At 53.3% G+C, this 10,541-nt stretch overlaps 1 protein-coding gene across 1 annotated transcript; it reads left to right on the plus strand.

Annotated features, from left to right (window-relative positions):
- The first annotated feature begins 2,365 nt into the window (after positions 1-2,365).
- Positions 2,366-10,285, plus strand: PRDM13 (PR/SET domain 13). The gene is made up of 4 exons (XM_032858370.1): positions 2,366-2,509; positions 4,000-4,131; positions 4,429-4,549; positions 8,526-10,285. Exons 1-4 carry the CDS (start codon positions 2,366-2,368, stop codon positions 10,283-10,285), a joined length of 2,157 nt encoding a protein of 718 aa, XP_032714261.1.
- The last annotated feature ends 256 nt before the right edge of the window (positions 10,286-10,541 follow it).

Consider the following 10,541-nt stretch of genomic DNA (forward strand, 5'->3'; position numbering starts at 1 on the left):
GGTGTCATCCCGGAGTCGCCAGGCCAGAGGTTAGAGGGACATGTTCATGGCTTAAATTTATTGCCCTCGACTCTTCGGAGCGGCTTCCTCTCCTCCTCCCCTCCCCCGGCTTTTGCCATTCATGGGCCGACGGATCAAAGGCTCCCTCCTCTCGGTCGCTGGCGCAGCCTTCGCGCGGCACGAAGAGGGGCAGTTGGAGGTTTGAGAGGAAAATTCGGTGGCAGCTCCCTCAGAAAGTGGCCCTGGGCATGGCGCGGCTGCCTGGTCAGAGCGGGCGAAGAATGTGGCCGCCCGGACCCGCCAAGCGTCTCTCTTCCCAGCCCCAGAAGCCGGGTCTATACAGGCCTTGAGTTAGTACAGACCCGCCACCCACGTGTTACCGCGCCGTTTGACTGGAGATGCTTAGACTTGAGACCCTTGACCTGACCTGGATTCCCCCCTTATGCAAACCTCGAGTCTGGGCGAGCCACTCACTCTACACACAGATCATTGCTGTTGACCTTCGCAAAAAACCCGAGTGAAACGCTGAGTGGAAGCTGAAGTTCTATTATTGTTCCCATTTTACGGATTAGAAGAATGAGGCTCTGAAGTAATCCACTGACGTTTCCCCGAGTCTCGAATGACAGACTAAAGGACCCCGAGCCTCCTGACAGTGTCCAGTATGGTGAACGCAGTTCTCCATCGAGGGGTGCCACGGAGCTTCTTTGAGGGCCTGATGGAGATCAACCGCTGAGTTACCGGTGTCGCCACCTTGCGTCCGGCCGCTGTTGTTAACCACATTCACCCCGGCCAGTGACCTAAGAACCACAACTTCCGCGGGCAGAGGCCGGTGGAGAATTCGGTGTAGTGGCTGCTGGGAGTCCTCCGCCCAAGTGTACAGTCTTTGGGCCTCCAACACACGCCAGAAACCCACAGCCTCTCACGCCGCTCCCGGAATACCGCGTTGGGCCCGCATCGTGGTGCGTAGGGTTTGGGGAGCGCCGCCCACGATGAGCATAGCGTGGCAGGTGCAGGAAGAACTGTCACAAGTATCTGATGAACTGAATTACTCAGCTATCTTATGAAAAGAAATGTCTCTGCACAAATCGGAGTCTTCCTTAAAAGAAAACGAGCACTCTGGCACTCTGGTTTAAATCCCGAAGTATGCACGTTCTCATAGTTCATGAACTGGGCTCAAAGTAGGAGTTCCCAATGCCCACCTCACCTTTTTTTCCGGAACATTTGATACAGTGCCCCCCCCCTTTTTAAGTTAACTCCAAGGATTTCCTCTAGGTTTAAAGCGTAAAAGCAAATCAGGGCTTGAGTTGGTCGGTTGGCATGTGAGGGAGACCTGATTTTAAAAAGACCCAATCAGCACACCCCTCTCTTCAACCCTCTGCTGGGGACAAGGGCGTAGGTTCGCCGGCAAAGCCGTGGCCCTGAGGCCGCTTTCCATTCCCAGAGAAAGTGCGGGTCCGGGGTGCCCCCGAGAGCAGTGGTGCACAACGGACCACGTCTACCAAAACTAGTCCGGACGCTTCATATTTCGGGGCGAAACTGGACAGAAGGAACGAAAAAGGGGTTCTAAGTAGGCGACTGGCGTGGACCCAATCCCCTGAAATGGTAATATGGTCGTTATTTAAAAAGTGTAGGTATTTTCTGGTGTTTTCCCATCAAGTACCTGCCTAATTTCTGTATGGCACACGCCAGAAATCAATAGAAGTTAACAAGTCCTCCAAACAGTCCCCATCTCTTTGTTTAATCTCCTTTACAATAAAGCCAAGGGGAGAGAATTAAAAATCTTTGAAGTAGACCAAGGCTCAAAGGAATCAGCCAAGTAGACTTAAAGTAGTCACTTATTTCCCAAAACTGGTTTGTCGGAGAACAATAAAAGGAAGTAAAATTTATGGAGAAATTATACAGTGGATTTGTCACTTAAAATATCGTAACTGTCTCGAGGACAATACCCCATGCTGAGGATTAATGGTCCCGCCGGACCTTTGATTCACCAGCGCCTTTTCTTCGCCCTTGACAAATTGGATTTTTAGGAATGGGAAGGTCGCCTGGACCATTGTGCGCCAGCCATTCAGAGGCCTCGATTATGCAGAGGGCTGAGGGAACCACTCCATGTGACCCTCTCGGGTGGGACTTTGCAGCTGCTCCGCAGAGCAACTCTCTCACCAAACTCCGCGCCCTTGCGCTCGCGGTGCCAAAAGGCGCCCGCCCCGATTGAAAAGGCGCAGTGCATGCCCGCCCGCGTCACTCCGCGGGCGGAGGACGCACGTCGGAGTGCGGCTCCCTGGCTCACGCGCGGCTCGGGCACTGTCACTCCATCCCTGCGGAAGACCGGGCGTACCCGAGCGCCTGCCTGGCGGCGGCGGCAGCAATGCACCGAGCAGCCCGCGCTCCGGCCACCAGCGTGAGTGCGGACTGCTGCATTCCGGCCGGCCTGCGCCTGGGGCCGGTGCCCGGAACCTTCAAGCTGGGCAAGTACCTGTCAGACCGCAGGGAACCAGGGCCCAGGAAAAAGGTATTAGCCATTCCGACCTCCGCCCACAGCCTTTCGCCTTCCTTTGCCCTGGCCCTGGCAGGGGTAGACAGGGCAAGTGGAGGAAAGGGGTGGTTGAGTCGTTACCTGCCAGTTCTGCCAGGTGGCCCGGGGGACTCCGGTAATTCCCCGCAAGTAGTATTAAGTGAGAGCTGGACGTGGGCCGAGCTGAGGGGAAAGAACATGGCTGAGAGGGGACAGCCCCTGGTGGGGTGCATGGGACTCTTTACGCGCCGGGACCACTCGGAACCCACGGTTTCCCTGGAACTCCGGGGTTTCGTTCGCAGAGGCGTGGCGGGGCCCGGCCTCTCTGCAAATTCGCCTTTTCTGTTTCACAACGCGCGGGGCGTTGAAGGCTTTTCTTAACTTCTTCCCTTCAACGCGCTACTTTAAGGCTTGCATTTACCTTAATTTCATGTGTTGGGGGGCGGGGGAAATCCTTGGGAATCTCTCAGTTCCCAGGCCCCCCCCCCCCTCCATTCTTCCCCTCCGCGGTTGTCTGCTGGAGGGTTGGGGTAAATGGAGAGAGGGTGAGCCAGGTGATGGCTCCAGTTGGGGCTTCCAGGGCGAGAAGGGCCCATCCGCGTGGGGCACCGGGTCCGCGCGCCCGCAGCCGGGCTCTGGGAGTCCAGGGTCGCAACTGGGAGGCGTCGGGGCCAGCCCGCCTGCTCAGACTCTGGAGCAGCGGACAGACCCCTGATCGCAGCGGGGTTTTAAAGGCCCCGCCCGCCCTGAGGCGTCCCAGCAGGCAGGTGTCGGCTCACAGCGACCGGGAAAAGAAGGCAGGAGTCCCGTGGGGGCGGCGGAAGGAGGTCCTTAGGTTTGCCTAGTCTCTGACGAGAGCTTTCTTGTAAGAAATTGCTCAGGCGCCATGCCAGCGGGACCTGCATCTGGCTCCTCTCGTAATCATTCTCCCACCACCCTCTCCACCCTCCGCGGTCTAGAGCCTTCTTTAAATGCGCTTTAATTGCTTTTAAATGGCCGGCTGTCCAGTGCTTTGTTCGCACACTCTCACTACTGGGCTCGCGGGCACTTTGGCACCTAGGTGCTGTGCAGCGAGCGTCGGGAGGCATGAGAAGAAGGTGGAGGAAATTCTGGGTTCTGGGGCTGCCTTCAAGTCGTCTCTCCCCTGGTATTCAGGCAACTCTCAGAACTGCAGGAGCGAGAACTGGGGTGAGGGTGGGAGTGGGGAACGTCTAGGTACCAGATACCCCCAGTCGCTCAGGGAGGATGCTCTCGACCTTGGTATCGCCGAGGTGGGGGGGAGAGGGGGAACTGTCATACTAGCCAGCCTCTTCTCCCTCCTTCAAGCAAGGGTCCTAGGAATTACCTTCCTCCCAGCAGCCCATAGCGGTCTGGCCACCGTGAACACAACCGTTTTCCTGAGTCCGGTGGGGTGTTGGATAAACTTTCCCTCTGGGTTGTGGGCCTGGCCGTGGCGCGGGGAAGAACGACCACTGCTTGTGTTGCAGGTGCGCATGGTGAGAGGGGAGCTGGTGGACGAGTCGGGGGGCTCTCCTCTGGAATGGATAGGGTTAATCCGGGCAGCCAGGAACCCCCAGGAACAGACTCTGGAAGCTATTGCAGACTTACCAGGAGGACAGGTACCGTGGGCTTCCCCCCACTGCCAATTCTACCTACCTAAAGTTACCGAGGTGGCCACCAATATCAGGAGCAAAGCTCTTTAGCTGGAGGTCTCATTTAAATATCCCAACAACCCTGTGAAGTAGATACTATTATTTTCCCCATTTGAAGAATGAGGGAAATAAGGTTCAGAGAGATCCAATAGATTTTCCAGGGTCACACAGCATCAAAACAAGCATTCCAACCTTTCCTTTTAGATGTGTTTAGACCGATTACCCAGGAAATGACAGCAAGCTGTCCTGTTCCTTGTGTCCCAGATTTTCTACCGAGCGCTTCGAGATGTCCAGCCAGGGGAGGAGCTGACGGTGTGGTATTCCAACTCTCTAGCTCAGTGGTTTGACATCCCCACGACTGCAACTCCGACACACAACGAGAAAGGTACCAAGTCTGAGAGGGCCTCTGGCCAGCCGGGTGGGTAAGAGTCCAGCCCTGGACTGACAGGGCCTTTCCCCTGAGCTGTATAAAACTGAATTCACGGGGCCCCTGGGTGGCTCAGAGGGTTAAAGCCTCTGCCTTCGGCTCAGGTCATGATCCCAGGGTCCTGGGATCGAGCTCCGCATAGGCGTCTCTCCATGGCGGGGAGACTGCTTCCTCCTCTCTCTCTCTCTGCCTGCCTCTCTGCCTACTTGTGATCTCTCTCTGTTGAAAAAATAAACAAAATCTTAAAAAAAAAAAACCCGAATTCACGCTAAGCAATGTCACCACTACCTCCTTAAAATCAACAGTAAAGGATAACAGAGACAAAAATCTGCCTCATCATTGCAGGGAAAAAACTGTTTTTTAAAAAAGATTTATTTATTGAGAGAGAGAGAAAGTGGGGCGAGGGGCAGAAGGATAGGAGAGAGAGACCCTCAACCAGACTCCCCGCTGAGTGTGGAGCCCCACATGGGGCTCCATCTCAGGACCTTGAGAGCAATTAACCTACTGACACACACAGATGCCCCCCCAAAATATTCTTTATGAACTTCATGGGGTCATCTTTTCCTATTACATACCCAGAGACAATCATTTACTCAATTAAGAATCAATAAAGAAGACTTGACATATTATTAATCACATTATGAGCTCCAAAAAGCATTACTCAGACTCGGAATGCTTTTCAAAGGTGGAGGGGCTTCTCTTCACTGGTTTGAAGGAGAGTGATGTACTTTTACAGCATTTTAGAAGCATTACGGTACTTACAGCTGGTCAGTTGGCAGGTACTGAGGCCCTACCATTTAAATGGTATTTATTCATTTCCCCTCCGTACTTAAATTGAATCTGGGATGTATCCCAGTTTCTTCTCAGATTTATTTGATCCCTTCCAAAGCCAAGAGTGGATTTATGCAAATTAAGGGGCAGTGACTAAAGAGAAGAACATTTTCAAACCTCCCTAGAACACTGAAGAACACTTTCTGTGAAAGAAAGCTGGGAGGTGCTAAAATAGTTAAGATCTTGAGACCTCCCTTTTTATTAACAAAGCTTCCAAGACTTTTTTCCTTCACAACTGCTTTAGTTTGCAGTTTCTCCTAAAGACACAGTTATGTTTAAAGTCAACACAATGAATTCTGTAAAATATTTTAACGTGCTCTTCTCCTGAATTTCCTGCTTAAGTCTCATCACTTTAGAAATAGGGTTAAAGAAATTAATACAAATGTGAGCATTAAGAAACATTCATGAATAAGACAGAATGAAATTTATTCGGAAGGATGAATCACTTCACTTCAAAGTATCACTATTTTGTGGGTAGATCTGTGCATACAGTATTCATAAAACATTATCCTAGTTTGTTCCTTGTATCACACTGTATTAAATTCTCTTGTCAACTTCTTCCAGTAAAAGAGAAACATGATAAAAGCCCTGTAGTGGAGAACTCTCAAATCAGCCACCACATGACAATTCTAACAGCTGCTGACCTTTCGGGGCCAGACATTTCTACACAGAACACCCCTCCTTAGGCACTCTCAAACAGTACAAAAGCAACTTGTTTGAGTGGTGGCCCTTGTGTTTTCATTTCAGCCAACTGATGTCAGAATAGACACCATTTTCCTTTTGGGAATGCATGCATTATTTTGAACCCTGACGTCCCCACCTTTGAAATGTTTGAAATCTTGGCAACCTCAGGGTTACACCAAGGAGATGAGGCAACGTCACTTATGAAGTGTGTCTGATACTTTTGGCATAGGCTGGATTTCAGAGTCCAGAGAACATGTCAGTTGGTTAGGATAAACTGAAAAAGGAACATATTGAAACAGGAACACATTTGCTTACTCCTTGAAAAGAGGAAGAAATAAGTAGAGATGGCTGCCATTCTTCCATTATTGACTAACTCCAGTGGGTTTAAATTCCATGGTAAGCTTAAGTAAAGTACCAGCCCTTTGTTTTACGGATAAAGCTTTCTTGGCTTTGCAATTGACTAGAGTCATTCTGGGGCAGCCTCTGAAAACTCCTTTAAAAGGGGTGATGAGAGGGCGCCTGGGTGGCTCAGTGGGTTAAGCCGCTGCCTTTGGCTCAGGTCATGATCTCAGGGTCCTGGGATCGAGTCCCGCACGAGTCCCGCACGAGTCCTGCATCGGGCTCTCTGCTCGGCAGGGAGCCTGCTTCACCCTCTCTCTCTCTGCCTGCCTCTCTGCCTACTTGTGATCTCTCTGTCAAATAAATAAATAAAATCTTAAAAAAATTATACAAAAAAAAGGGGTGATGAGAGGAAGGTTCTGAGAAGGGAGGTTATTTAAGATATTAAATCAGCATACCCATTAAGGGAACCCAGGAAATCTCTTCCCCCCCACCAAGATTTATTTTGAAAGCTGCTCAATACAAGGTAGCAAAAACATTGAAATGATTTTATCCAAGTCTTCCATAAACAAATAGGTTAAGTTCTCAGAGGCAAATCCCCCCCCCCTTTTGCTTTCTGTTCTACCTCGGCTTCAGCCGAAATAAACAGATCCTTACTTGAACTTCCATCTTAGTTATCTAGGGGGACTACTTGCTTTATGCAAAGCCAAAAGTAAAATACACGAAGGGAGGAAGATCTGGAATTTCTTCCAGTTGTTTTTATAGTGATGTTTTAGAAGTTTGAACTGCTTGTGTACAAGGGGGAAGGGAATTTAACTTTTCCACTAAATTTAATGAGACAGACATATTTTGGGTACTTCCTTGTGGCTCAACTAACTTCTTTCTCACAAACACCCTTCAGTATTATCAATCAACTGTAACATTAAAAAAGAAACCCACTGCAAGATCGTTGTTCTGTGTCCAGACGTAAGGAGCCCTTTTTAAGTGAAAATTAACTACCATGTGATCAAAATCTGTTTCATACATGTGTCTCTTAATTGTGTTCCCAGAACCTGGCAAAATTAAAAGAAGTAATGTTAATAATATTAAACACGAAAAAAGACTTGATGCCAAAAACATGTATACTGTTCCTGGTAGAGAGTTGTACACTTATTAAAAGCTGAGTATCTCCATGTATCTCTCTATATATTCATTTATTTCATAAAAAATAAACTATCTTTCCCAAGAACTTTATTATTAAGCTTGGATTTGTGTAGCTATCTAGGAGTTAATTAATTACTCCAGGTGAAACAACTGACAAAATAATGCAACATCATCCTTCAGTTCTTAGAATATCAGGACACAGGGCTTTTTCTTTTCTCTCATCAAATTAAATGGGGTTAAAGAGGAAATAAAGATACAAATAATTTTGAAGAATAGCAGATCATAGTCCCTATGTGATCCTTCAGTTGGTCACGCTCCAGGAAAACCTCAGGCAAAATGTTTAAGGCTGGGAGGGGGTGAGAAGGGTGCCTAGTGGACATAAAAGGCATTGTTCTATGAAAAGGAATGATTACATATGGCCCATACATACAGGATATTGTCTCGCCTGGTAATGAGGCGCTCACGACTATTAGATTGGTCTTTGTTCAGTTTATCCAAACTCCTTGACATACGCCACCTATTCTGCAAACGCCAACAGATGGGCCCAGGCACGGCACAGCTTCAACACTTGATTTAAAGCAACAGCTGCTCTCTGTTCTGGTCTCTTCCCCGGCCAGTCTGCCTGAGCGCTGCCCTCCCAACGAGGATTTGCTGGGATGGCCCGGAGGAAGTCTTCGTTGGAAAGGCACAGGTCACCCCTTTGGCCTCTTGAGTAATCCCAGGGGATGGAGATGTTGACAAAGTTGGCCATTTGGGGCTTCTCGGGGTCCTTGCTACGGGGGGCTACCGAACTAACTCACTTATTCGCTCTACCCAAGAATACTCCTCTTCCTCCTCATACCGCTGGTCAAAATCTGGGCTTTGCCTTGGGTGCGCTTTCTTTCTCTCTTGCTAGTTCGCCTCTTACTGGGTCGCTTTCCTACTCTTTCTCGCCCAGGGGAGGAGCGCTACATTTGCTGGTACTGCTGGAGGACGTTTAGATACCCCAACAGCCTTAAGGCCCACCTACGTTTCCACTGCGTGCTCAGCAGCGGCGGGAGCCGAGCCTACCTGCACCACGAGCACGCGGCTCGCCAAGGCGCTGCCCCGGCCGCGGATGGCCTTCACTTCTCTCCAAAACCCCCGGCGCCTGACTTTGCCGCGGCCGCCCCCGCTGGCCCTCTGCGGTCCCACCCACAGGCCCCGCCGCCCCTCCAGGCCTGCGGAGCGCGGGAGAGCATTAAGCGGGAGGCCTCTTCTGCGCCCTCCGCCCCTTCACCGCCCCTGGCCAAGTGGGGGCAGTCCAAGAAGGGCAAGGAGCAGCCGGACCGCGCCCTAGACATGAGCGGGGCCTCCCGGGGACACGGCCACTTCCTCGGCATCGTGGGCGGCTCCCCAGCGGGGGGCGGCGGCCTGGCCTTCTACCCCGGGGTGCGCTCCGCTTTTAAGCCTGCGGGCTTGGCCAGGGCGGCGGCGGCGGCTGCACACGGCGACCCCTACCGGGAAGAGGGTGGCGGCAAACCGGGGTCCGGCCTGGCCTTAGGCAGGCTGCTGGGCGGGGGCGGTGCGGGCGGGCGCCCCGGAAGCGGGGAAAACCCCGCGGCGGGCAGCACGGGCCACCACCATCACCACCACGCGCACCACCACCATCATCACTCTAAGTGCCTTCTCGCGGGGGAACCGCCCCCGCCGCCTGCGCCTGGCCTACCCTGCTCCGGGGGCCTGCGCGGCTTCCCTCTGCTCCCTGGCCCCCCGGAAGAGGCGTCAGCCTTCAAGCATGTGGAGCGCGCCCAGCCCGCCGCGGCCGCGCTGCAGGGAGCGCGTTTCGCCCAGCTGCCCTCTGCGACCGGGCTGCCCGTCGAGCGCTGCGCGCTGCCGGCCCTCGACACGGGCGGGCTCAAAGCCTACCCCGGCGGCGAGTGCAGCCACCTGCCTGCCGTCATGCCCACTTTTACCGTCTACAACGGAGAGCTACTCTACGGCTCGCCGGCCGCCGCCGCTTATTACCCGCTCAAACTGCACTTCGGCGGGCTGCTCAAGTATCCAGAGTCCATCTCCTACTTCAGCGGGCCTGCGGCGGCGGCGGCGGCAGCGGCGGCAGCAGCCGCTCTAAGCCCTGCGGAGCTGGGCTCCTTGGCGAGCATCGACCGAGAGATCGCCATGCACACGCAGCAGCTGTCGGAGATGGCGGCCGGGAAAAGCCGCGGCCGCCTGGACGCGGGGACGCTGCCACCGGCCGTCGTGGCGACGGGTGGCCCTGGGGGTGGCGGCAGTGGAGGTGGCGGCGCCGGCAAGCCCAAGACCGGCCACCTGTGTCTTTACTGCGGCAAGCTGTACTCGCGCAAATACGGGCTCAAGATTCACATGCGGACGCACACGGGCTACAAGCCGCTCAAGTGCAAAGTGTGCCTGCGGCCCTTCGGCGACCCCAGCAATTTGAACAAGCACATCCGGCTGCACGCCGAGGGCAACACCCCCTACCGCTGCGAGTTCTGCGGCAAGGTGCTGGTGCGCCGCCGGGACCTGGAGCGCCACGTCAAGTCCCGCCACCCCGGACAAAACCTGCTCGCCAAGGCGGGCGAGGGCCCAGGCGCAGAGCCTGACTACCTCCCGGAGCCCGGGGAGCCCAAGAGCGACAACGACAGCGATGTGGACGTCTGCTTCACGGACGACCAGAGTGACCCCGAAGCTGGAGGCGGCGGCGAGCGCAATTCGTAATGAGTCGGCTCGGGAAAGGGTGGGCTTCGGGGGCAGAGATGAGAAGGTGGGGGTGGCTCTGTTTTGGGAGAAGAGGAGCTCCTGGAGATACGAAGGATCCGGTTGACAGAGCCGTTTTTATTTTGGTCGGGCTCCAGATTTGGAAGAATGAGAGGTTCCAGGTCCGCTGCTTAAACTCAGAGCAAAGGTGTAGAAGTGTCTCCAAAAAAAAAAAAAAATCTGACCTTCTGCGCCGCCTTAGGGCGGCGGGTGTCCG

This window comes from Lontra canadensis, unplaced genomic scaffold (assembly GCF_010015895.1).
Source record: "Lontra canadensis isolate GAN:19392208 unplaced genomic scaffold, GSC_riverotter_1.0 scaffold14, whole genome shotgun sequence".
NCBI lineage: Eukaryota > Metazoa > Chordata > Mammalia > Carnivora > Mustelidae > Lontra > Lontra canadensis.

Bases quoted from the DNA above. Each gene is read 5' to 3' on its own strand.
- PRDM13 (XM_032858370.1), top strand. From the start codon at position 2,366: ATGCACCGAGCAGCCCGCGCTCCGGCCACCAGCGTGAGTGCGGACTGC. The intron at 2,510-3,999 runs GTATTAGCCATT...CTTGTGTTGCAG, and splicing joins AACCAGGGCCCAGGAAAAAG to GTGCGCATGGTGAGAGGGGA. The intron at 4,550-8,525 runs GTACCAAGTCTG...TTTCTCGCCCAG, and splicing joins TCCGACACACAACGAGAAAG to GGGAGGAGCGCTACATTTGC.